This window comes from Martes martes (genome assembly GCF_963455335.1).
Source record: "Martes martes genome assembly, chromosome: 9".
Taxonomy (NCBI): Eukaryota; Metazoa; Chordata; class Mammalia; order Carnivora; family Mustelidae; genus Martes; species Martes martes.
In genome coordinates, this window is record NC_137896.1 from 110,168,509 (window position 1) to 110,196,357 (window position 27,849).

General features: G+C 44.7%; 1 protein-coding gene across 2 annotated transcripts in view; it reads right to left on the bottom strand.

Moving 5' to 3' along the window:
• Nucleotides 1–27,849, bottom strand: part of CRIM1 (cysteine rich transmembrane BMP regulator 1) — a 188,105-nt gene that overhangs the window by 20,225 nt on the left and 140,031 nt on the right. For both annotated transcript variants that reach the window (XM_080814865.1, XM_080814864.1), the window contains exons 9-13: nucleotides 22,646–22,802; nucleotides 19,465–19,586; nucleotides 18,106–18,315; nucleotides 14,403–14,618; nucleotides 10,288–10,509 (exon numbers count right to left, since the gene is read on the bottom strand). In XM_080814865.1, the coding sequence (XP_080670991.1) occupies nucleotides 10,288–10,509; nucleotides 14,403–14,618; nucleotides 18,106–18,315; nucleotides 19,465–19,586; nucleotides 22,646–22,802 (927 nt within the window). The remainder of the gene's footprint in view (nucleotides 1–10,287; nucleotides 10,510–14,402; nucleotides 14,619–18,105; nucleotides 18,316–19,464; nucleotides 19,587–22,645; nucleotides 22,803–27,849) is intronic.

A 27,849-nucleotide genomic window follows, 5' to 3' on the forward strand; every position in this document is an offset into this window, starting at 1 on the left:
CACACTCTTTTTGTGCCTGGTTAAGCCACCGCCTTCCACGGCACAGCTGGGTCAATCTGAGAAAGCTGTCAGAGTTTAAGAAACGACCTGGTCTACAGAGAGACACGGTGGCCGTCCTACACAATGTGAGGTTCTAAATAATGAAGTCACTGTCGTCTTCTGTGGGAAGGAGCAGAGTCCGGACGTACATACGAAAGCATTTTAAGCACTCTGGCTGAAGAAGGTGTAGAAATGGAGACAGGGGAACATCCAACTAAAAGCGGTCTTCGTGGTTTATATCCGGATGTAGAGTGGGCTGGGCTGCTTGACTGTTCTATTTATCACTCCAACTGGTTTGTTTACACTGACAATGACATTATTTTTATTCGTTGATACCCAGTAATAGGAGCTCCCACTTGCTGTACTGGCCACTGTGCTAAGTGAGTTACAGGAGTCCGTTCCAGTCGATCTCTGCAGCCCAGTGAGACAGGGTATTACCCCCATTCCACAAGAAACCAAGGCAGGGGGAGACTACGTGACTTGCCCAAGATGCATGGCTAGGAAGTGGCAAGGCCAGGATGGGAACCAACGTGGGTTGGCTCCACAGTCCCTACATACCTTCTGTCCACCTGTACCCAGCAGGGTAACCTCAGGGAGGGCCACTTCCCGGTGCCACACAAATGAACGTGGTGATTACTCACTAACTCTAAAAAAATGGGCCTTAAGAGTTCCTGCCCCTTGCATGCGTTGGGGCTTAAGGTTTTCATCTTCAAAGGTAATTTACCCTTCAACTGACTGAAACATACGTCTGGCACGGTCCTATGAAGGAACACAGATAATGAAGTGGTTGTCGAGAACTCACGGTCCTTCTTAGGCAAATCTCTCTTTAACATCTCTCGGAAGAAGAGGATTAGAGGAGAAGGTTCCAAGAAAAACATGAGGTATGACACTAATATAATGAGGTTTATTTTTAGGACAAACACATCAGGAGTTATATATCCAAACAAATGTGATCCCCTTCTAAGCAGTCACTGCAGAGGGCTATAAATGTATTCCAACGACACTGCCCTTGCTTCACACGGCTTTGGAATTTTCCTTTTGCAGAAGCATCCAGAGCCAAATTTTGACACATGCCATGAAGATAGTTACTATTTTATGGCCACTCCTTGGTTTAGATCAGCTTTGGTATTTGGTTTCCTCAGCTCGGGCCTCTCTCACCCATCAGACCAGGCTTGAATTGACTTTTGGCCTCCTTCAGAAACCAAGTCCTGCTGTAGGATGGATGGGACGCCGCGTGTGGGGACACACTCGTGTGTGATGGCTCCTTCCATGGGGCCATCTAACTCAGGGAACGCACAGACATGTCTTATCGTCTTTAAACTCAAATATAAGCAACACTATAGGGCACCATGTAGGACTAGAGTTAAAGTGTGCCATGTCCTTCAGTGGTAGGATTTGGAGAACTTGGGTGTTTTTGTTTTCCCTGATTCTGGTTCATAAAGAGGCCTTGAAATGCTAACTCCTCTCAAGGTGACTTTTCCAATCGTTTAAACTTTGCCCTCTTACTTCAAGAGAAGAAGTATTAAGATGCTGGTAAAGTTGGACTTTGCTTTTACTCTTGAGCTATTTTACTAATTATACCATAAAACTAATGAACAGCTGGGGAAACCACAGACTCCACAGCTGTGGTGGTTTCTTCGTCTATAAAGATCCAATTCAGTGTTTCAGAATCACTGATGCGGTGGCTCAGGCCTTGCTCTGAATCAGCCACGGTGAGGGATCACATCAGACCCTGAAAAGGAGGCAGCTCCAGACTTTCCCCCCTTTCCTCCGTGGAAGGATCTGAAAACGAAGATCCACATGAACCCATGCTAGAGCTGGACTCTTCAAGTGCTGCCCGGAGACAACTGTCCTGTAGAGATGCTTCAGGTTCTCACTCCGGCTGTGGTGGTCAGGAGGCCGGTGGAGGTATGGGAGCCACTTCCTGGAGGAAGGTAGGCAGCTTTTGACACAGCCTCCGTTCTTTCTAAGCTTCTAGGTACTACTTAGAGTCCTGAAAGGTAATCTCCTCCGGAATCCCAGAGGCCGAGAAACTAAATGCAGCTCTTATTCTCGGAGTAAGTCCCACCACAAAATAATCCACCACAGGAGTGGAGCAGGGCGCTTGTCCTTGCTACGCATTGCTGGGACAGCTCGTTCCCCAACACCGGAGACACAGTGATGCCCGAGGCCGGTGAGGCCTCCGCCTCCGGGGAGAGGCTCCTGGATCGGGAGGATCTCACCGGCTCTACAGGACCCCAGGTCCAGGCTGACGTGCTGAAAGTTTTGGAAAGCTGTGCAAACTACAGGCCCTGCTAACGTTTCATTTCGATTTGGTTTCCTGACTCTGAGGCACTTAGAATGGCATTAGTGAGAGATCCCTCAGGCAGGTGTGAGAAGGTACAAGGTACACTACGGGTGACAGGGAATTCACCAAAGGGGGTGAAAAAGGTGGCCAAGAATCACCAGCGAAGCAGCCGACTCTGGGAAGTGTAGGGAAAGTGCCTTCAAAAATTTTCGCTTGTAAGTTTAACACTGCACTGCGGTGATCTTTCCCTAACTGCCACAAAGGAACAAAATGCTACTATTCTATTTTATCTTCTTTTAACGGGTAAAATACTCAAATCCCTGGCCTGTGATCTCATCCTCATTTCTGTATCCCAAAGTCGGGCACATGCTGGGCACAAACTCTACGTCTGGAGAAGAAATCGAATGTGTGTGCCTCCTGTTTGAGAAACCAGCTTTACTTCTGCTTACGTAAAGAGGAGACAAACAGAAACGCCAATGGAGAAGGAGTGTGAGCAAATAATTTGCAGGAACCAAGAGGTGCACAGACTCATAGGCACAGATGAAGACTGATTTTCAACAGGCTGGCCCACTGGACCTCTCCTGACTGGGGAAGAACGCAACAGCAGAACTCGACCGAAGTCTTGCTGAAATCAGATGCAGGTGGCACAGACAATTTCAGTGAGGCACAGGTCTAATATCTGTTGCATACGATTCAAGGTTTTTGGCTAAAAATGCAAAAAAATATTTACTGATTTAATTCGAAACCCAAGTTCCTTATAACTCCTAGCTTCTAATAAACATCTGCTGTAATTCATTTTTATAAAAAGAGAAAACCTACTGCCATGTAGGCCAACCTCTACCTCTGTATAATGTCTCAAACACTTTGAAAGCGGATCTGACCACCATTTTAAGACCTTTCTTGCAAGTCCATTTGTGCTTTATTTTATTCTTTTTCTTGGGGTGGGAATCTAGGTGTATTTTAATAAAGGCCAAAAGAACCTTTCAGGTTTCTTCAACATACTGGAAAAAATAGGTAATAAAGTCACTAAAAAAATTATAAACTTTCCTGAGCTCCAGGAACAGAAATCGTACCAAACTTGGTAACCACAGGGACTTCTGGCTGATTTCCGGTGTGTGTAAAGAGGACAGAATTTCTCAGCGAGAGGACTTAATCCGTGCATTAACCATCTGTTATGGGTCAAGTAAGCACTTCATGGATGGAAGTTCAGGGAAATATTCCATTTTCAGCTTTAACGGAGGTCCCATCTCTTACAAGGCTGACAATCCTTTACGGAGATTATACAGGGAAAATACACAATGTAGTCTAAAAGGCGAGCGGGAGCAGTGAAAGATGAAGGTGGCCTGAGGAAGGAAAACAGCACGCTTGCTTTGGGACACGAGGGAAGCCATCTATGTGAAATAGTTCACAATCTTGTCAAGAAAACCCTGAAGTGGAAACCACTGGACTTCTCAGAGAAGGTTCTTATTGTCACGGCCTGCGTGGGGTCAGGAGTGCCCCACCAGGGCCTGCCGGCTAATGTCAGTTCTGATTATGTGCCGTCATCAGAAATGTAGCCCTCTTGTAGGGGGTTCTTCCCGCCCCACACCATTAGAGTGCAAAATTGGGGTTGGTCTCTTGGACCGAAATAAGAGGTGAAAGGCATGTGCTTGGGGTCTGTGCAAGAGACCTCTTTCAAATAAGACTGTGTGCTGGAGCCCAGGTAAGGGCGATGCCACTCCGAGGCATACTGGGATTTCTGTTTACACAGCTAGGACACGGAGGTGCGAAGAGAAAGCAGCATATGGAGTGAGCAGGACAGGGTGTTTCCCAGGGTGCAGGGTAAGACCTAAACAGACTGAAATCAAACACCGTTTATTTCTGTTGCGACAACTTGAGACCCATTCCAAAGTTAGCACAGAGCATGACAACCAGAGTGTTTGTAGTCTTTTACCCTTTAAACAGCACATCCTGCTCCCTCTCCCTTCCCTTCTGCTTAAATTACTTCAGCGCTATCTGGGACCACCCAGATTGCAGTGTTGGGACCTCAGGAACCCAGAGCTCTGCAGAATGTTCAGGAAGCACACCGGGGTTCTTCCTGATGCCAGTGCCCCTGGTAGCAGATGCCACGTGCTCTGTAGGAATCATGGTGGATCACGTGCTGTAAGCTCACGGACTTCCCAAGTGGGACTAGCCTCTCAAAGTAAACAGAAACGAAAAGAGCTCCATGCTCTCTCCCATGGCTACGACCAGAGGCAAGAAAGGACAGGGAAGCTCTGAGGCTTGAGGGCAGGGTGCTGCCCCAACCCAGCTGCACTCCAGGGCCTTGGAAAGCATGCTGCCTCCACCTGGATCACAGTCCGGCGACGAAGCCAGGGGTGGGCTGTTTAAGCCGAGCGTGAGCGGGGCGAGGTGCGCCACGAAAGTATTGCCTAAGATATTCTTGTTCTTCACTAGGTCATCACTGGGAGGCTATACCTAGGCCTTCCTCTTGCAGAGAGGTAGGTGCTCCATTTGAAGAGTGATACCAGGATCCATGTGGCACGTTACCCACATCAGTTGCACCCTGTGTTGGAAGAGCGGTCACTGAACAGCGCTGAGCGTTCACACTGTGTTGACTAAGCACAGTCACATATGGGCATCATGTCACTTCATTTTCATGGCACTTTAGCAAAGCAGAGAATAGTACGTTCCCATCTCAGGGACAGAGACGGGGAAACAGCTAGAGTCAGACTGCAGCCCCGAGACATAAAGCTAGCATATGCCAGACATGGGATCATCATTACTTTGGCTCCAAAGTAAGTTCTCTTTCTGAAACACAAGTGTTTAAGAAAACACACTGGAGGGGCGCCTGGGTGGCTCAGTGGGTTAAAGCCTTTGCCTTCAGCTCAGGTCATGATTCCAGGATCCTAGGACCTAGCCCCATGTCGGGCTCTCTACTCAGCAGGGAGTCTGCTTCCTCCTCTCTCTCTGCCTGCCTCTCTGCCTACTTCTTGTGATCTCGGTCAAAAAAATAAATAAAATCTAAAAAAAAAAAAAAAAAAAAAAAAAAGAAAACACACTGGAGAAACAGCTGTGAAAAATGTTGCAACGGAGACGCCAGTCTCGTAACATGGCTTAAGAATGTACAACCTTTAATTCTATAGGTTATATGTCTCAGAGATGCGGAATTAAATATGTGCTATGTTTGACTCCTGGGCTGAGTTCAATACTCAATGATCAACAGATGTTCCACAGAAATACTATTTATATTTGTAATCGCTAAGAAAAGATACCTAAACAAATTAGCATAATCATACACATATATCTAAACAAAAATGAATGGTGTATAATAGACTGACTCGACAGAAATCGTAGACACCACCCTACTAACGACATTCTTTATTAATCATTTTCTAGCTGAAGGTCACAATAGAGAGAAAACAGAATCGTACCATCACAACCAGTGGAGAGTGCCAAGCCACCCTGACTCTACCTGAGAACTCTACTTCAAATATTAAGATACATATAATAAATATAAAAAATACCTAACCCCTAATCAGAAGGAGGTACAATCAGGTACCATCCATAACAGAACTCATTTTCACAGACCCTTGAAGATAGAGATACTTAAAGACACTTAAAAGATACTGAGAAACATGTAATGAGAATAATCTTAACTTTGTTCACATCATACATAGGTATTTTTTAACTTGTGTATATATAGACTTTCATAACATATCATCTCATAGCTCATGTATAAACACACACACACAGACACAAACAACAGACCAGCATCCAAAAAGAACTGACCCTTGGCAAAAGTTTCTTAAGTCAGAAAGATGCACTGACTCAGAAATTTCCAGCCAACAAACAGGACTTTAAATATCTGACCTCAAATATTTTCTAAAACAACACACGGTTACAAATAAATAAACACTTGCCAAATCCCAAGTTTCAAAACAATATTCTATGCACTGAGTAATCAGACTTGGCCGACACCAGAGCCGCTTATTCAGGAACAGTCCTGTTCAATTAGACGGGCTCAATCAACAGGCACACCTGAGCATCTTCATTTCCAAAGTCAACAGCAGGTATGATACAGCAGCAATATGGGCTTGAGGACCCAGTAAGCTAAGAAAGATCTTTATGATCAGCGTAATGCTCTTTTTCTTTATAATATTTGTCCAGGAATGAATAAGCCCCGGGACATAGTGAAGGCCCACTGATGCGGATGCGGATGCGGGTGCTCCTCAGAGAAGCTGCTAGAATCTGGTCCTTGGCAGAAGCATCACTAACACAGTCATCAGAGCAAGGGTGACATGGTCAGGGCTAGCATCCCCATAGACTCTTACTAGGTAAGGACTGTTGGCTGAAGTGTTTACTGTCATCTAGGAGTCAAGGAATAAAGACCTCACTGAAATCATTTTTGCTCTAGAAAGGTCCTAGGAAGGCATGTAGGATGTAGTGATAAGGCCATGACGCTATCTTGCATGGTAAAATGTGTCCCACTGAACGCATCGCTGTTTACATGGAACCAAATATCCAATCTGCCATCACACATTAGAATTCCCACCAGACCTTTTACCTTCACCTGATTTATGTGTTCAAGTCATCTTTTGATTCTTGGTCCCCATTCTTTAAGCCATCATTACAGTAAAAAAGCCTACAAAAATAAAATCTAAATTTGTATTTGCATAGAAAACTGGAATATAAAAAATTAGGGAATCAGAAAGTGTTCCATTAAAATGATTGGGTAATTACTACTTAGTTTCTTTCTAGTACAAGGATGAATTCCCAAATGAGGGGTATTATAAGTAATGAGACAAAGCTGTTCACTTTTCAAAATTAATCATCAATCCTATTAATTATGTCTGTATTACACATTCTATTAAACTAGCACACATAATATGAGGTCTTCACACATCAAAAGAAAAGCATTATCATTGCACATTAGTGACTTGATAATTTACCTGAAAGAAACACAAATATTCGTAATTATACTACTTTTTGTAGGATCACCACTTTTCAATTCTCTTATGGTAAGAAAAAAGGATACTTCATAAGGTGCAAGAAGCATGCTTTTGTTTAGGGGTTTTATCGCTAAAAAAGAAGTCAGATTAAAGACTGGTTTGAGGTTTTTAGAAATCTGTCTTTGAGAGACCTAATTAGGGAGAACATCCCCCGAGGGACCTGCAGCCACGGTGAGGTCAGTCCTGCAGGATGGGGTGAGGCATGGAAGTTCCCAGCTAACCATCTAGGTTAAGAAGGAGCTGGTTTCAAACTGAGGGAGCCTCAAACAGGACACAATGCAAGCACTGGTCCTTTGGGCCTGGGAGAAATAATCGGGTGCTTTAGGACAGGCAAAATGATGGCCTGTCTCTTCGCTAGGTGATCTGTGGATGGTGACTCAGGCTTGGCAGCTGAGACATAGTCACTGCCTGCAGCATGTGCTGGCACGGCCCAGGCTTGGAGCCCCTACAGAGGGCCCAGGCTGATGGGAAGCTGATAACAGAACGAGCTGGAAGAGGCCAAGGGAGCTACCTGGAGAGCCAGATAGGGAATCTTCGTGTCACAGTCATGGACTGAACGTGACTTCGTATGCTTGGACATGAGGGGGAGGAAGGATGAAGGGCAACCTAACAAGGCTACTTGCAAAATACCTATGATGCATAGTGAAAGGGCTCAGTGACTCAAAAATAAAGCATGTAATAAGCGTTAAGATGAAGGAGTAACAGCATCCAGTATTAGTCATCAGATGTTAAGTCTCCCCAATATGTTACCCTGAACATAAGCCTTAGATTCACATGGTACAATTATACCTACACCTTTGTGTGTATCTGGTGGTGGTGGTGGGTGAAACAATTTCCACTGTACTGGTATGAGCTTTACAAACCAAAATTTACTGAAAATGCTTGCAAACTAACTTAAAGTCAAAGTAAAAAATTTGGACCAAATTGGTGTTTCTCTCTCCACACTAAAGGACGAATAGTCTAAATCACGAAGGAAATGGAAAAGGAAATAGGAAGGCCAAAAAAAAACCCCAGCAAAAACCCCAAAACAACAACAAAATACAAGAAAGACACAGAATACTGACTTGAAGGTTCCTTTTCATGAATTTAAGTGTATTAAATTGGTTTTGAGAAAGAAGTGATTTACTATTTATCATGGAAACAAACTCATTAGTTGAATAATTTACGGAGTACAAATTTACCAATTAAGTAGCAAAACATAAGAACTTGTTTATCTAAACAAAATAATCTGCAAATTTTCAACACGAGAGAGAGTCACTGCCAGATTTTTCCTCTGAAGGTAATGTGGCACTCGCCGCCTCCCAGGCCCTGGTTTCTAAGTATTATCTAAGCACCCCCGATTGATTAATACACTGCACTGAAGTTCTGATGTTTAAATATGGTAGTCCTGGTTGTACAACTCTCCTCTCCACCAATCCCGTGGCCTGAAATAGTGGCCACTCTACACCTTTTATTTAGATCTCAACAAAGGCAGTGACATTTTTTGTATAAATACTGGCCAGTTCTTTGAAAGGCTACGTAGCACTCAGCTGGATTTATGCCTTGATACATTTTTTTGGCCCCACTTATGAGTTACGAAGCTTACGGGTATTCTAGCAGAACCCAACATTGTTTGGTCACTAAAAGGCAGGGCAGCCTTATGTCCTGATTTGCTTGGGACACTTCCTGGTCTAGAGCTATTGTCTCATCCTGATTAATAGCTTCCATTCCTCTCTCAAAAGCATCACGGTTGGAAGAATGGATTACCTAGGCAGTCACTCTATTAAAAGAAGAGAATTCAGCTTTCAGACACACACTTAAACTCTCTGGCCGTTACACGGAGAACAATCTAGCTCTGTAAAATTAATTCCTGAGAGCAGAAATTGTGTTTTTAGACTCTCTTTCCATCTCTCTATATACCGATGTGCAGAATGAGACTCCGAAGAGGTCCCCCGTCTAGAGGCCAGAGGTCTGACAGTCAAGGAGAAGGAGCTGTCTGGATAAGCTCGAGTTATGGCCAACAAATACCTGAGCACCATTCATCAGTTATTCTATAGGAACTGCTACAAAGCACCATGGCCAGATTTCCCCTTTTCCTCAAGTTATCACCCCAAATATGCGTAATGACTTGTATCTAGAAAGCAGGCAACAATCTCCAGCAGTGAATGCACAGTGCCTGCAGTTAGCATAGCTTGCCTAACCTTCACCTGCTTACTCTGCTTACAGGTTCACTACTGGACTGACATGCATCATTGTCTTTCTCTTGACTTCAAGAGCTTCACTCAAAACAAAAGCAATTAAAGAGAGTAAGAGCCTTGGGAGCAGCGACTGTGCCTTTGTGAGAGTTGCCAGCTGTCTGAGCCCTGCCTTCTGTACTCCAGAGCGGCATCTGGCTTATGTCCCTACGACCAGCTTCAGTACAGACGTCAGGGGCAAATGTATGGACGTCTTCTGTTGACAGGCTATATTCCCCATGGGTCACAAAAAGGAGAGGACTCTGTTGGTTTCTCAGGCCTCATGTTGGGTTCCTAGGCCCTCAACATGGGCAACTAAGTGCATGGTTGAAACGGGATCAAGGTGGCAGCAGACATGAGGAGTAACCAGGCCATGAAATCCGTGTTTCAGAGTAAGTGGATCTCAGGGCAGCAGCAAGCCTCCTGTGCTCAGTGCACTTCGCACGTGTCTGTGCATGGACAAAAGGACCACCGTAAAGAACAGAGTAGAGAAAGAGAGTTCCATCCTGAAAATCCCGAAAGAGCAAAGGAGCCCAACAGGGGAGGATGGCGCGAGAACATCACGGCATCCCAAGAGAGCCTCTCATTCCTCACAGGCTGTGTCTCGCGAACACATGTTTTGCATCACTCTCCTCCTCATGCACTCCTTTGGGTCCGTGTAACATGTCACAAACATGAACGGATCTAGTCAAATGGCTGCCAATGTCGATTTCACGGCCACTGGTAGAAACGAAAGGTTTTTTTCCCTTGGTCTTACCTATGCAGTAGGGACAACACTGGCCTTTTCTCAAGACAGGTCTTTCGCAGGCTACTGACGGGCAAGACTCAGAGTAGCAGCTGATGACGCTATCCATGCACACACAGCTGGTACAAACGTCGGGCTTCCACGACTCGGCCGCCAGGAAGATATCCCCTTCATCATTTTTGCAGTAACTAGGCACGCTCTCGTTATGGGATGAGGAAGGCTGAGGAGGTTCCTCTGGAAAAATGAACATAAGGTCAGTAGGGAAAAGAAGACACTACCGGCCACCAACTGTGTGCAACACAGTGTGTTTCATTCCATCTTATAGAGAGCGCACTCAGTCACGTGGGGCTCTGTGTGCCTCCTGTGAAAACAACTCAGAAACCAAACAGCAAGTCTGACTGTGCAGGGTCTTACACTTTAAAAGCCAAACAATAAAGACCACAAAAGACCTGTTACAGAGATTCTGTTAAGTAGTTTGTAACAACATTCACTCTAGTCTTGCTCTGCAGTTTAACAAAATCCTGGTTTTCTTGGAGGGAGGGATTGGCAGGTGGGTGGTTGAGGATTCAAATCATGATGGGTGTAAGTCAGACAAGACACTCCTCCTCTCTGCTTTTCCAGGTGGCTATGTCACCTGTTTGCCACGTCATCTGTTTGTGGCTAAATGAGGGGGTTTCTGGGAAAGCTTCTACTTTCTTAATAGTGTTCTGCCCACTCTTCCTGCCCTGAATCCAAGTGTGCTCCTGTAGTTGTGATATCCTTATCATACGTGTAGGGGAAGGACCTTGATATGTCTGACACTGAATCAATGCTGATAAACACCCGCCTCCAAACTTCTTCTATCGTATGGAAAAGAAACTTCTGTTTGTTTAAAAACTGTCGCTGGGTTTTCTCTGACTTGTACCCATATGCAGTCCTAACCTATTGATACCCAAACAGACTTTCGTTGCACCTAGTGAAACACCTATGTGACCCACCCTGATCTTCAGGCATTCCTGTTAATGGCTGACAGACAACGGGACATCTACTCATCAGGATGTACCCACAGAGAAATCATCTGCAAGTCGTTTGTCTTTGCCGTTTAAAGACTTTGACCAGAGGGCTCCCAGATACAGTTACAACTTGAAACAGAAAGGAGTATTACCGGGAAACCCAGAGATCTCTTTGGGTCTTGGCATTCAATGAAATTACATAAAAAGGTTTCAAGCAGAAACCTGACTGGAATACAACAAAGAAAAACATGATAGTGAAGTTCCTAGGTTAGAAATGTCACCGTGCTGCTAAGAGAAAGCGCGTCAACCACCTTCACCACCCCAGAGCTTACAAGCAGCCATGATGTCCCCCAGAGCAAACCTCTGCATCTTCTCAAGGGCCACACGGTCAAATGAAGGATCATGTGCTCCTCTTAGAACCAGTTTCCTGAAGTCCGCCACTTTCAGCCACACAACAGACCTAACTAGGATAGACAGGTGGTCATCCCCGTGATGTGGAAGCTTTAACGGTCACGTTCCCTTTCTATCCACCTCATGAATACATCCGACAGCCACGGAACTGGACTTGACAAGAGCCTCTCTGCGAAGCAAGGGAACTGCTTTGTTCTGGGCTCTCTCTGAGGAACAGAGGGCAGTTGGCAAAATGGACCGGGCCCATGCCCTCTTCTCAAAATCACAGAACCATCTCGTACTGCCAGTCCCAAAGTCAGTCCTAAGGGGAAAAGAGACACTGGTCCCACCGCTCCCACTGTGCTCTGGGTCTAATTTTAGGGACAGTTCCACAGATGACATTTATATGGGTTAAAGATGGTGGTGAGAGGGGATTACTTTCACAGTGACCTTTTCGGGGTCACCCAGGTCCAGGGATAATTTTGCCACTAGGTTCCTCTAGGCTATCTTCGCCCTTGTAAGCAGTGTCCACCCTCCTCATGTCTAAACATTTAGAAGAGGAAGCAGGGACAACAGTGATGGAGCTATGGACAACAGGTGACATGAATACGCTAGAGTCTGGAGGCCTCCTGGTAAAACCCAGAGAAGGCCTCAGGGGACACGGGAATGCGTGATCAGTGCTAGGGGGGGGGGCCGAAGCGGAGGTGCAGGGGAAGCCTAACCCAGTCCCGGCTGAAAATGTCATCTGGGAATCTTGCCCACGGAATCTGCCTTCTTTAGGCCTCCCCTCCTATTGTTTTCCCGCCCCAGGGACCCCTTCTTTATATTTCTGATTCCAACCGCTAACGCTCGATTTGTTTTTATCCCTTCTTTCACCGGTGCTCGTTCTTTTTATTTCTATTCTACCTCCCTCTCCTATGCTATGCTTCTTTCCAGCTCTAAACAATAAAGAATGAAGGAGATTTAATGAATCTTTAAAAAGAAAGACGTATTATTCTCTCCTCTTCCTGTCCCGACTCTGGTGAAGTATCCCCACCCACAGGGATGTTCCATCTTTCTCTGGGAATCCATTTCCACGTCCAGACCTTGCTCTAAACCAGGCCAGAGGGAAGGGGAAGTGGAGGCCAGAGGGAAGGATACCATGGCGCCCGAGGGGAAACAAGCACCACGGGGGACACAACTTTTCTAACTGCACATGTATCTCGTTTCTGGACTACTTTAGGAAGCAAGTATCCTAAGATTAGAGATGGCCTTTTTCCAGATGTGAAATATACCATTTATCAATGCTACTGTTGAAACTTGCTGTGATGAAAATGGTATTTTCATCTTAGGATTTTTAAAAATTGCTGCAACACAACTATGAACGGAAAGTTCAGAAAGATCAATTATGGGGCAGATGACTTATTTTAAAATAAGAGCGGGGCGCCTGGGTGGCTCAGTGGGTTAAAGCCTCTGCCTTCAGCTCGGGTCATGATCCCAGGGTCCTGGGATCGAGCCCCACATCGGGCTCTCTCTCTCTCTGCCTGCCTCTCTGCCTACTTGTGATCTCTGTCTGTCAAATAAATAAATAAAATCTTTTAAAAAAAATTAATTAATTAAAAAAAAATAAGAGCATTCCAAGAACACTTATTCACAGATGTAAGAGTAACCTCTGGAATACTGACATATAAAGCAGTAAGTCCTAATGTTTAAGATGAAGGCTGGCACTGATGTATCTCTCAAGTTACACATAAAGAACAGACAAGCCACCCAGGCATTAAGTTATTAAAGTCAATGCTAGTGCTCAGGGGTGTCAGCCTCCCTTAGGAAGAGAACAGAAAAACTTTACAAGGGTTTGCATATGAACAGAAGAGTGATAAAAACTCAAGTGATGAAACACAAAGGTTTATGCCCGCCCCCCCAGCAGAACTACTCTAAAGATAGACATTGAGAAGGTAAATGGTTACTGATTTAAATTAAAAAGACCAAAGATTAAGCAACAACAAAATAAAACTAGCTGTGTTGTCAATTCAGTGATTTTACATATACAAAGTACCTTCTGAAAAAAAGGAATACATTACAGTATTAATTACAAGTGCCACTTTAGTTACAAAACCAGGAACTTAGGCTTAAAATCCTGACACAATTTTGTTATATCTGTCTCATGACCATAAATTTACCAGCGAGGGCCAGATTACTTGAGTAATAAAAGAAAACAATACTCTAGGTGCACGTGCAGTACCAGTCAAATTAATACTTTTGATCTTAATTTATCAATCACCCCAGCTTTGAGGGGGTGAACATGATGCGTATTTTAGCAATTTCCTGTTTAACATTCTCAAAAGTATCTTCGCCACCCTTAAACATGCAAAGAATTTTATTTACGTGACTTATCAATAACTGCTCTTCACTTCTGTGAAAGACAAAGATGACGTTTCACCTTTGCAAAATCATTGGGAATAATTTGGTGCAGCAGGGCTGTCTCTTGAGATGCGAAGTTAAGAAAAAGGAGGCAGAAAAAGAAACCATCTTCCTTTTCCCCAAAGGCACGGCAGACTCAAGGCACATTCATTACATAAATCTGTGGCTGATGGAAGGGAACAAATCTGGGAAGTAGGCTGCCAGAGGTTCGTGCCTGGGTTATTCGCCACTGGGGTTGGCACGCCGCCCTGTGCGGCTCCACATGGTGCGTGAGTCCCGCCCAATGACAGAGCCCGCGTGGCAGCCTCCCCCACCCCAGGGCGTCGCAGGGCGTGGCGCAGTCACCTGTACACTGCGGGCAGCAGGAGTCCTGGGTGCGTGCGGGGTTCTGGCAGAGCAGCGGCGGGCACACCTCTGTCTCGCACAGCACCCTCCCACTGTGGCAGGTGCACTGTGTACACGAGTCGATGTTCCACGTTTCTCCTTCCACAAAGTACTCTCCTCCAGGGGCGTGGCAAATGGAGGGGGTGCTGAGCTCTGGCTTTTGCACCACAAAGTCATCTGGGAAATGACAGAAAATGAAAATGCAGGAAATTATTCAATTGCAGTCTCACCAACTCTCGAAGAACCTGGTGGTGTCTGCTCGAAGGGACAGAGAAGTGGCCGTAGAGGGGCTCCCTCTGCTCTTATCAAGACAACAGTGAGGAAACAGTCTGCACACAGAACAGAAGGCGACAGCAGAAGAGCTGGTTTCAAGAAGGGAGGTTCAAGTGGTTCCAGTCTGTCAACAATAATGACAGAATTCAATAACGGAATTCAATTACCTGGAGAGGACACTTCCTGCCGAGAAGAGAACAGGGCCTCTTAGGGCAGCTCTGACTGTGTGGAAGTGTCTAGAATAGCAATCTCTCTCTTACTGAATGCTTACTGTGGTCCAATTTCCATGCTAAGTGCTCTATTTATTTATTCCTTACACCGACCTTGTGAGGTAGTGCTAGGCTCCTGTTTTACATATGAACAACAGAGGTCTCAGTATTAAGGCCAGACAAGAAATCTGAACCCAAGACCGTTCTTTTGGATCACGGCTATGCCTCCAGATTAAACACAACTTCCTCCTGATCTGTGCCCCATCCTCTTCTCTAGCTCTGAGATCCTGAGGACGGTGATACTTGGAAATACATCCTGGTGTTGAGTGGGCTGCACCCCAACTGAGACCAGCCACCAGCAAACTGAGCAGGAATGCTCTTTCAGAATCAACAGTCTGGAAACCCTCACCTGAGACTAAACATCTGCTTGGTGATGTCATCATCAGGAGCAGTCAAGGCCCAGAGACTCATGATAACTATGATTTCTTTCCTCTGAAGAGAGGCGATTTTGGTGTCTTGGTGAGATGATAATAATAGAGAGGGAACTGAACGTTTACATGTCTGCAGAGGTGCTGGGAGTTGCCCTGAGGCTGTGCTGGGGAAACAAGCAGTATGAGGACCTTAAGCATATTTGGGTAATCCAAATACAACAAGCATGTCAAGAGAGCGTTGACAGTGGTGAACCCTGCCAAGGAGCAGTCTGGAGACACTGTGGCCAGCTCATGCTTGGGGCTCAGTGGAAACTGGGCTGCAGGACAGCTACCCTGTCTGCGCAGGGATGCTCAGAACTGGAATCTCTGAGAAGCTCCCCTGCGGTGACATCCAAAGTGGTGGTCAGCACGAGAGTCAAGCACTCCGATGACATGCAGTGGCGTGGGCTGATCTCCAGCTCAGAAGGGAACTGTGCCTACAGCTTTGTCTCAATGGAACACGTGGAGACTAGAGCTTTGTGTGAACACATTACAGGGAATGGACACGAGCCAGGGCTGATGTGCATAAGCCACCCAAGCAAACTCTGCAGGTCTGAGCAAAGGGAAGAGGAAGAAAATCAGGATGAAAATGAGCTGGGACGACACGGTTTACAGAGAAGACAAAAACTTTGAAAAAGCAGCTATGAACTAATGTTAGAAAAGTCTCCCTTACTGCTACTGCCTTTTCCTTTCACAAAGGACAGAGAGAGGCGCCCTCAGGTACCGCCCTTCTACACGCTGACATGTAGGGAAGTGGCCGGGAGAAAGTGATGCGTGTTTGCGGAGTCTTCTCTCGCTCACCTCTCTGCCATACCCCGTGCCTCATGGCAAACACAGGAGCAGCAGGAGACACGGAGAGAGAGAGAAAACACCTGAGAAACAGTATCATTTGGTGAATCTTCTATCAGGAGAGTTTAGGAGCTGCTCACCTATCCCAGAAAGGATAAGAGCTGATCCCTGAATGGAAAAGGGGAGAGAATATTTAAATAGGAATCCCTGAATGCAACAGCTCTGGGGTCTCTCAGGAGAAGAATGTTAAGAATATATATGGATACCTACGTATCTTCATATAACTATGGGTGCGTGTGTGTGTGTGTGTGTGTGTGTTTGTACATGTCTATCTAGATATTCACCACCCGAAATAATAATTCAATAATCCTGTGTGTGTTTACAGGAGAATTTTCCTTCTCTCTCTAACAGAGAAAACTCATTTTGGTCCCACTGACTTCCAGTTCTTAAGTCCATCATCTGTTCTTAGTAACATCTCTGCATTTGAACCAGTCTGGCTGAGACCTCTTCACTCAGTACAAGTTTAGCAAAGACCCAGCTGCAATCCACACTCCATACACTCAGGCCTGCAATTAAGGCATGGGGTCTTCATTGGAACAAATGATTTTTCCTTCTCCAACGAGTTAACACAGAGTTGTTTTATTAAACTGCTCACTTATCTTCTGTGTCAATGGACACTAGTGGTTTTTCATATTTCACTAACAAAACCGTGTGAAAAAAGAAACTTTCAATATGGACACAAAGGACTGAACTATGAGGAAAACAAAACAAACATGATAATCTGGTCCTCTACAGGGGTATGGGGCTGTCTGTCACTTTGATACCTGAGTTACGGAGGGGTGCAGACACTCAGAGCTAACAGGGACATCCAGTGTCCCTCTTCTCACCCTGGTCACGGCAGACGAGGCCACCTCCCCTCTCACGGCAGGCCTGCCTTACTGGAGAAAGGCAGGTTTCAGGTTCCTGGCGGAACCCACTGCATAGGTGGATCCACCCACAGGGGGATGTGGGGCAGGACTGATCAGAGGAGAAGTAATTAGCGCTCTCAAATCTGATAGCACATCCATTCCAACTTTAAAAGATGTGACGCAAGAATCAGGAGACTTCATTTCTCCCTGGCCTTCGGGCATACTATTTGACTGGGTAAGAGAGCTAGTATTTCTATGTCTGTTTTTCCAAATGAAAAACTGCCTGAGCGCATTTTCCCCTAACTCAAGTAGCTTGCAGAGAGGAAGGAATAATAAATATAAGACTATGCTGAGCTCTTTGGATGAAAGGCACTAGATGAGGTATTATGGTAATAATTACTGTTATTGACAACCATAATTCAGACCCCCATGAGTTATATAATCTCATCTGTTCTTCTAGCAACATCTCTTGATTACCATCATTAGGATTTTAAATGTTTGGGACATGTGGGCACTCTAAATATCTCCATTTGGCAGGAATACCACACAGCCATTAATTTAAAAAGGGGCAACAGCCAAAGACTTTGATAATTCTCTCCCTCTCAAATATTCCTTTATAAGTAATAAGGCTTTATGGAATAAAGTTTGCATCAATCCCTTCCAATTAACTAAAACACTCAGCCTTAATATACTATCTGTCAAACAGAGAGCTGGAGTTTAAGAGCATTAGGTCTGCAAACCTTTACAAAAATATAGTTCAAAGACCAATATCATTGAGTAAACCAACAAAAAACGAGGAGAGTCATTTTAGGGTTTGAGCATTTTCTCTGGTCTTTGGCAAATCTTTGATAGCACCTGGCTGACTTTGTGGCCTTTGCTGACAAAAGCCACGGAGAGCTGCAGTGTGCTCCATGGGTCGTTCCCTGTGTGTCCCCCAGAGTCACAGATGTGATGAGGCCCTGCAAGGCAGAAGTCATTTGCTTAGGGAGCGCACAAGATGGCAGCCAGCTTTTACCTGAACATGACGGGCAGCACTGTCCCGGATGAATGGTGGGGTTGCCACAGGCAGGCACCGGGCAGGTGATCAGAGCACACATTTCCCGTCCATTGTGACAGTAGCATTCCCGGCACCCATCATGCCAGCTTTCCTCATTTTTATGATGATGGCCATCCATGGACAGACATGTGCCTGACAGGACAGGTGGCCCGGCTGAAGCAGGGACCTCTGGACAGACAGAAGGCAGCCTGGTAAAGAAGCAGCTACTGCACAGGAGAAACAGCCTGTAGTGTCCTCACAGGTAATGCGACCCAGCCACCGAAAATCACGGGTATAAAGGACGGTTCATGACACGGGAAAGGCTCATGAAAAGAATTTAACAGGCTCTCACTTTTGAAAAAAGAAAAATAGGAAAAAACCCTGCAAATATGTTAATCTCTGGCAGGATTACAGTTGATTTTTACCCCTTTCCCTCTACTTCCTCCTATTTTGTACAGTCAACGAGCACAGATTTCACAGCAAATGGTACACATATGTTTACTATATGGAGAATAATCCCTCTAGTAGTTACCCAGTGGGAAAATCCTGGGCCTCTTGAAACTAACAGATGTTTGTTCAGTGCAACAATCAAAGCAGTGACTAGATTTTTGTTTACTCTGACCCCTTAAAAACACTGCTTAGGGTGAAAAGTGCCTAACTTTGAAAAAAACATGTGACAAACTGGCAGGATCTTTTACTCCTGAATCTGTGGATCGTGCTGACAACCAAAGCACCCTGGGGTGGGTGGCCAGGCTGGAGCTGGGGTAAGAGCAGGAATGGCAGTCAGGGTGCACGCTCGCGGGGCCTCAGGGACGTCTCGAACAGGGAAGACCCAGACAAAACGTATGCCCAGGATTGGTGCGTATGTGGAGACGGAGGCTGGCGTGTGCTCATTCAAAAGTTTAAATTCTCATGGAAAACGGAGTTACCAGAAAACAGATAAGCAGGCTGCTCAGCCACGCCCACCTTCACGGACCCCAGAAAGGGCTCGCTGCGGCATCAACTGTATCCAGCCGCGGCCGGACAGAAGCAGACCCTGTGGAGGGTGAAGGCAGACGTGCTCTAGGCTAACGTTCCTAAAATGGGTAAAACCGAAGAACTAAGAAGTCATTCATTCGGTCAAATGTGCTTGTCTGTTACAGGCTTGCTTTAAATTCCACTCTGAGCTCTTATACCAATGAGATAGAAAGAAAAGGGGTGGACCCATAGAGAGTGACTTTTGTGTCTGAGCAGACAACTGTCCCTGAACCAGTTTCATTTACACGATGTCCTCTGTTCTCTGTGTCTGAGCCCTGGCTGCTCTGAGGAGGGAAGGGGGGGTCTTGGGTTCACACTTACCTCTGCACTTGCAGAGAAGGCAGCCGTGACTGTCCTGCTGGAAACCCAGGGGGCAGATTTTACTGCATGGGAGCTCCGGGCATTTCTTGCAGCGACAGATGTCACAGCCATGCTTATTCTTCCTGGGTAATTAAAATGTCAGAGGTCAGAAAATCCAAGTCTCAAGTGATGTTCAAGCGCTCAGACCAAGGGTCATTGAAGAGATACTACTATTAAGCAGAATAACTTGACTTACGCTCTCAACAACGTGTGGAGTGGTGTGTAATTAGCTCTCCGTGGCCGTGACCACCACCCTCCTGTGGCCAAGGTTTAGAATTGCCCAAGGAGTGATGTGATTCTGGGATGTGACTGTCGGAGCCCCAAAGACATGACTGTTGTTTTAATTAGGAAAAGTAGTACCGGAATATAAAAAAGATGAATGCGTAACTCCATGGATGGGATGATGAAGGACAGACTGTTGGTCAATGCTGCCAGCATTGGGGCAAAAGTCCTCCTTTTGTCAGGGTAAGCCTTCCTCACACGACCACTATCTTGGAGAAATTTCAGACACTAGGAGAAAATTTCTTTTTAAAGATTTAAAATATTTATTTGAAAGAGAGAAAGGAAGAGAGCGAGCAGAACAGGGGAAGGTGCAGAAGGACAAGCAGATTCCCTGCTGATGCGGGGCTCCATCCCAGGACCCCGGGGATCATGACCTGAGCTGAAATCAGATACTTAACCAACTGAGCCACCCAGGTGCCCCACCGGTAGTAGTATCGATGAGCACTTTACTGACCTCAGAGCAGACAGAAGGAGAACCTGAGGCTCCACAGACCTGGGAATGCCACACCAAGACTAATACAGAATAAAAGCTCGGAGAAGCCCTGCAATCAAAGTACACTCATGACCTCACGAGCTGGGAAGGAATATCAGCTGAACAGTGCTCCGTACACAGGGTATAAAGAAGCATGCGGGGTAAAAGGAAAAGGCTGCACCTTAATAAACCACAGTGCCTAAATTTTGTGATCGGAAAGAGGATGTTAAATAAATAAACATGCGTTCATGAAATACATCACAGTAGTTCAAGTGAAGATTTTTTGGAAAAAAAAAATTCTTAACAAACATTCCTTCTTTTCTGTAAAAGGAGAATGTCACTGTCTGTTACAGAGGCGCTTACTCTGGGTCCTGTCCACCAGCTGCTGGACTGAGTCTTCTCCTGGGCTCTGCATCTCCTCTGCAGGTTTTGCCCTAGTTGGCTTACTGGGCCTCAGACAAGGAGGAGTTACTCTATTTACCCTCAGATTTCATCCCAAGATTTCAGCCCCAAGTGGCAACAGTGGTGTTCAACTAAACATGCGCGCGTGCGCGCACACACACACACATCCCTGTTCTTTTTCATCTTGGATAAATTAAGAGACTCTGAGAGGAGACAGCTCTATGGGAAACCCTTGGTATACCACTGCGCAAGTGACAATTAAACCGCAATCTGCTAGATGAAATGAGAACTGAGTGCTAGCGTCTATATATTTAGGTCAACATGGTGAGAAGAGCGAATTAAATGAATTATTCATACTCACGACAGGTAAGTCATTTTTAAGGTCTATCAAGGCTTTACCTGATTTGTTGTTCATTCCTTTAGATACCCATCCACCTGTCCACCCACCCCTTCTGTAAGCCTTTGCTGCACACACAGAGGAACAGTCCACTCAGCAAGTATGGGTATGGGTAAGGGGCACGGAAGGCTGCCTTCATCCCACACTCCCATATGGTGTCGGCCAACATTTCTCCTTCAGATGCTGTCCTTGAAACACATTCTAGCTGATAAAGTCCTCATTTGTCTGTGGTGGTCTACCTGATCCTCCCTGAATGTGCTCACCGGCAGGAACATGACACGGACTCCACAGTCCTCTAAGGGATTGCTCTCCAAGGTGAAGGCTGGATTTGAACCTTGATTCTGAGCTGCTATAATACTGCAGCAGGTGGTTATAGTTACTCTTACAATAACAATACTTTATTGTACATTAGAAGTAAAGCTAAGAAATAATTATACTTTTATTGGTATCATAGTCATATTTTAGGATTAAGAACAATGACGGTTTATTAATTTGGGGACTTTTTAAGGATAGTGAACATTCTCCATTTATCCCAAAATTAGAGTTAAGATGCCCCAATCCCCGCTAAACTGGAATTCCTAAGAGGAACCATAAAAATGGTAACTTAAAGATGCAGGGATGAGATGATGAATCTACATTCTTCATAACTACTAGCACTACACAAATATATTAAAAATTGGAAAGGCAGATGGGCGCCTTGGTGGCTCTGTCGGTTAAGTGGTTGACTCTTGATTTCGGCTCAGGTCGTGATCTCAGGGTCGTGAGATGGAGCCCCGTGTCAGGCTCTGCATTCGGTGGGGAATCTGCCTGAGGGTTCTCCCTCTCCCTCTGACCCGCTCTCTGCCTGCACAGGCATGCGTGTGCCTTTCCCTCTCTCCGTCTCTCAAATAAATAAATAAGTCTTTAAGGAAAAAAATTGATAAAGCAAGATTATGAAAGATAATTTTTTAGGGAACTATCTTAATACAAAGGCAGAAATAGATGTTAGTATAGACTCTAAACAAATGTGAACTGCCTCTCCCCCCTGGAATAATTTAGATTTTCATGGGGTTTGGCTCAACAAAGAACTTTTGAAAATGGTTCTTCTCTCTAAGGAAATACATAAAAGGCACTGCTACATGAAGAAAAAGATATTATAAACTATAGACCAGCCCCGTGGCAAATAAGCACGCTCCGCATGGCCAATGAGTGGCTGTCTACTGATTTAAAAGTACACATTAGAAAATAAATTACCACCATATAGTCACTGGGACAGTAATGAGAAGTTGCAGCACATGCAATACTCGGGTCTCATGACAATTCCAGTACCCCAGGCCCTGTCCAAAGGCCCTTGCCATGAGGAAGTCTCACAGAAAAGGCCCAAAGGACAGTGGCAGAATGAGTCTCTGGCCCACCTTCATCAAAGAGTAAGAGTAAAACCTGCCCCTTGCTGCTTTCTGACTCACTGAACACAGGAGCACAGGTATTCTGGACTCCACGCATCCCTGATCCTGTCACACATGCACGAGACAATTAACAAAAATAAGTTCGGACATTTCCTTAAGTTACGGATAATTCAGAAGAGAGCTCCTGGATTAAGAAATACTTACAGGTATCCAAACGGACAATGCTTGTCACAGATTACGGGTCTGCACTTCTTGGGCCGTGGGCGGCACTGACAGATCTCACAGTTGTGGGCATCGGTCAGGAAACCGAAGGGGCAGTCCAAGGTACAGCCTCGCTTGAGGCCCAAGCACAGCTCCTCCCCTGTGAAGAGAGGCGGAGGGTGTGAGGTGCTGGTGAACTCGCCGACACGTCCAGACCTGCCCCTAGTCTTCCGGGCCTCTTCCGCAGACGGAATGCTATCCTGGACTGTACTCTCCTACATTATGTGCTAGATTGTATACTGGACTGTACCATGGCATGAGGAATGGTTAAAAGTTATGGAGCCGCTGTTCCATGGTAATCCCAACGTAACTCCACGTCTTGGTACTAGTCCAGAATCCAGAAAATAAAGCCCAGAAAAGTAGATTTCTGAAGCGTATCTCCATCTGGTGCTCAAGAGCAGGCTGGTAACGACAATCGGACGTGTGGATGAGACAGAGTGCTGTTTTTTCACGGAACTTGCTCTTGATGAGTTCCTCAAACTACTGATCACCATTCACTGTTAAAAACGTGAGAATTAGACACTTACACCCCAACGGCATTATGTATTTTGCTCCTACTAAACACTTAGGATAACACACCTTCTTCAATGTTCACACAATGTTTTCTCTTAGGAGTTTTAGATATGATCCTGGGACACTGCACATTGTACGCGGCCTAAAGCATTTCTTTAAAGAGAAACAAGTCTAACAACATGATACAAAGTCAAACAGTCAGTGTTTCATTTTGATATCGCCCCCCCACCCCCAGTGAACAGCCACGTCTTTGGATAAGCCTAATTGACTAAAAAGTGTTATGTGCCAAAACGTCTACATTAAAGTTTATCCACTATCTGAAATGTTCAAACTCTCCTCTCGTAGCAGAGTTTCGTGTGATGTGTAGCTGTCCTCTGTTAGCGAGCAGTAACATTATTTTAGAATTTAAACACAGGGGTCGGGGGGAGAAGCTACGGTGGCAGGCGAAAGGAAGTACTGGAGAGATCAGCTTCACCAACGTCTTCTAGGAAGATTTCCAAAGGTGTGAGGTAGGACTCTGCAGGGTGACACACAAACGTTCAGGTGAGAGAAGCATGCGGGACGGTGTACAGAAGCAACCTGAGGCCTGTCTGCATTGAATGCAGAGTCTGAAAGTCAATCAAATGTAATGAGGCTGACACAGCGACGGCAAGAGTGCAGCAATGTTTGATTACTGCTCTGCATGGGCTGGCAAGGTGGGAAGCAAAGACTACTTTTGTCAGAATAACGAATCTGTATTTTATTTGGATGCCCTTAAAGCATATATATTGTAAAAATGCATGTTACTAAGAAAAACAGAACGCATGTATCCCCTCCACACACAAACCTTATTTATCATCTAAAATTAGACCCTGAACTACAGTTAACAGGTGAGATAGGTTCAGGTTTTGCACAAATATTTTAAGAGAGCATCTTTTTGTGAATCTTAGCTGGCAATACACGAACATTTAATCTGCTATCTTTTAGAGAGAAAAATGTGATTTATGGTATAATTTACTACTCTGTCCTGATCATAAACCTTTCATTACACATATTTAATATAACCCTGTGGGTCTGTATCACACTGCGAAGCAACTGATTACTAATTTGCATCCTTAAAAGCAAAATTCTAAATGGCTCATTTAAAAATTTGTAATTATAGGACTTGAAAGGTCATCAGTTTTCTTTTCTTTCCATCATTAACGGATGATGAAGGAGGGAGAAGACATTCACAGCCACCCTTTTTTCCTCTGACACTGAATTCAAAGTTGTAAGCTTATTTCTCTATTCCATGAATTTTTAAGTCACAAACACTGTGGACCGGGCCTGTCTCCGTTCTATCCCCTATCAGAAGAGGGCTCTGGGGTAGGGCCTTATTTTCTTTCTTTATACAGCCTAGGTGCCATCACGGTGTTTAGCTTGGAGTGAACGTTCAATAAACATCTGCTGAATGAATGAATGGATCAAAGTTCTTGCTATTTACTCCTCCACTCTCCAGGCTGCCGTAGTAAGAGAAAAACAACAAAATGGAAAAACTTAATCTGCTAGTACTTAAAATCTTCGAAAATACTGGCACTCACTACACATCTCAAAATACCATCTTCTAGCTCAGAAAGGAAGAATATTAAAGACTATAAGGTGGTCGTAGGTCCATGTATCAATTACGGATTTTTCTTGATAAATGTATCATTTCGATGATAAATGTATCATCGAGGCAAACCTTTACATAAAGAGCAGAAGCAAGCAGAAATACTTTATTTATAGGTGAGTGGGGGATTATAAGTTTGTCTGAAAAGCTTTAGCACATCACTTGAGGTAGCATGAAAGAAAGAACGGTGGCTTTAACGTTCAGAATTTTTTAGCATTGACTTTACTGAGATCTAAAAATGCTTCCTAATCTATTGGGGAGAATTACCACCGAAGAGAAAGCGATAAGTAACGGCGAAGTACACAGCCTGTGCGTCATAGTCGGCTGACAGCAGCTACGCAGTCAACTCTGTTTACTCTGGAGAAAAAGGGCTGTTAGCTCCCGGGACCAAAATATGACACAACTGTACCCGTCCTTCAGGCTAAGTGAATACCACGTAACTGCATTTGGAACGCAATGTGACCACGTCCCTTCTCTGCTGCAGTGCCCCCCACTCGTGGACACTGGCAATTCCCACTAACCTGTTAGGAACACCACAAAGGTCCTGAGATGATTAAATAAAGAAATGCAATACTACAAATGCTTGTCCCACTCTTGACTCTGGGCTTTAGTTACGACTTTGGTTCTGAGTCATCATGAAATGGAAGTGTGGAGTCTGCCTCCCTGTATTTGTTGCTGCAACCTTCTCTGGATGCTGGATTCGGATAAGTTTTTCATGAAAAGTAGGAAGGCTTCTTCTTCTGGCTACCATTAATTTGCTACGCCTGCATCAGCTTCTAAATAAAAGCATTATTATAGAATTACAGAATGTTAAAACTGGAAGAGAAGTTAAAAATAATCTAGTCAAATCCACTTGATTTAAAGTTGTAGAAAATAAGATAACAAAAGATGGATGGCATTTAATTCATACAGATGTCACTTACCACATATAGTTCATATGGTAAGCTGAAGTGTAACGTGTCTATTTGGTTAAAAAGTAATGTTATTAATAGGTTATACCAACAAAGTATTAGGTTACTACTAGTATACCTAAATGATTTTAGTTTTAACTTTTGTAGCTCTTGTACTTAAACGTCTTCTACCATATTATTTTTTTTTAATTAAAGATTTTATTTATCTGACAGGCAGAGATCACAAGTAGGCAGAGAGGCAGGCAGAGAGAGAGGAGGAAGCAGGCTCCCCGCCGAGCAGAGAGCCCGATGCGGGGCTTGATCCCAGGACCCTGGGATCACGACTTGAGCCAAAGGCAAAGGCTTTAACCCACTGAGCCACCCAGGTGCCCCTATATTTCTTTTCTTTATTCTAAATATGGGAAAATGAGTCAGGGATAATTTAAATTCTCTGTATGCCTTTGATGCATTACTTTGCTGGGCAGTGTTATAAGAATGTTATTTGTTACAGGTTAAAGTAGCAAAGCTACGGTATGTTCACACAAAAGAATATTTTGTCCTATACCTTCCATTTATTTTTTAAAGGAGTCGTTAACACCGGGTTTTAATTTCAATCTAAAAGTTTCAATCTAAGAGTGGTTGTGTATAATATGCTTATACTGCAGTATCATTACAGCCTCTTATTAGTCGAGGATAAGGTCCATTTTCATCTTTTTCACATCCCTAGTACGTGGCATATGGTAGACAGTCAACAAATGCTAGATGAAAAAAGGATGAATGAATAACAAAGCAATGAACAGGGGAGAAATATCTATTGGGCAATGGCCTGATTTTAAGCACTCTTGATGCCTGTGGTCTATATAAACAAGGTCTAATCCCTAACAGAAAACTGAGGTATGCATGGTTAGGGCCACAGCATGTGAAATGGGCTTTGTTGGATGGATACAAACAAAATTATGTAGGGGAGAAATTCAGACAAATTCAGTATTTATCAAGTAGCTGCAATGGGAAAGAGAACATACTTAGGCCATCTTTTAGTGCAAGGAAGTTTCCTTTTTCTAAAACCAGGTAAAGAGAATGAGAATATCTGACAGTTAAAATTAAAAGGTAAAGGGGAAGTTGTTTGTGTGAGTGTCCTGAGAAGACAGGAAGAACCAGAGGCAGGTTTGTATTGGAGCAAAGGTGGGGAAGCTGGGGGCTTTCCGAATCAGCCAGCCTGCGGTGACTCAGAAGTGGATGGACTGTAAAACAGCGATCATTTTCTGTAAACAGAGTAACAATTACCATGTCCTGGATAGTAAAGCTAGCTTTGCATTCATTAGTTTACTCAGTCCTCAGAATAACCCGTTAGCTAGGTATTATTACTTGCCCTTTACAAAGGAGGACACGGAGGCCCAGAGAAGTAAAGCGACTTGCTGTGATCAGCTAGATGCGGCTCAGTCTCCTGCCAGAGCCTGGGAGGGGAGTGAGGGGTGAACACTGACGGGGGTCTGACAACTCACCATCTGGACAGTTTGGTTTACTGACTCCCCTCCTACAGGTGTGCCTTCCAGAGGTGTCAGGTCACTAACGACACGGGAGTGAGAACAGACTGCTCGACGACCAGACTTCTGTATGATACAGACAAACCGACAAATGCCACTTGGTGTTTAATTATGTCCTTAGGTATCAGGTGGCAGCAAGTGAGACAGTGAAAGACTAACCCAGGTCAAGAATCTCCGTTTGATAAAATGGATATGTGGTCAGAATAGCAAGAACACAGACGGGGATCTTAAATAAGAATGATGTCCAATGGCGTCCCCAATTCTCATGGCTCCTTGCTCATTCGCTCAACCAACGTCTGCTGAGTGCCCAGCAAGGCCCTGGGAGGTGGGTCAGTTCCTTCCCTCCTCTGGTGCGAACATGTACGTGGATTCTTCTACAGGACCAAAGCCTCCTTTTCACAGGATTTGTAAGTTACAGAATTTGACTTGAAATGGTGATATTTCATTAGTGTATTGGTTACAGGAGGAGATCTTGTATTGTATTCATGTTTGTGGCATGAACACCAAGTACAGGACCAAGAACTTGGCAGGTGCTCTATTACATGAGGCAGAAGAAGAAAGGAAGGAGGAGAG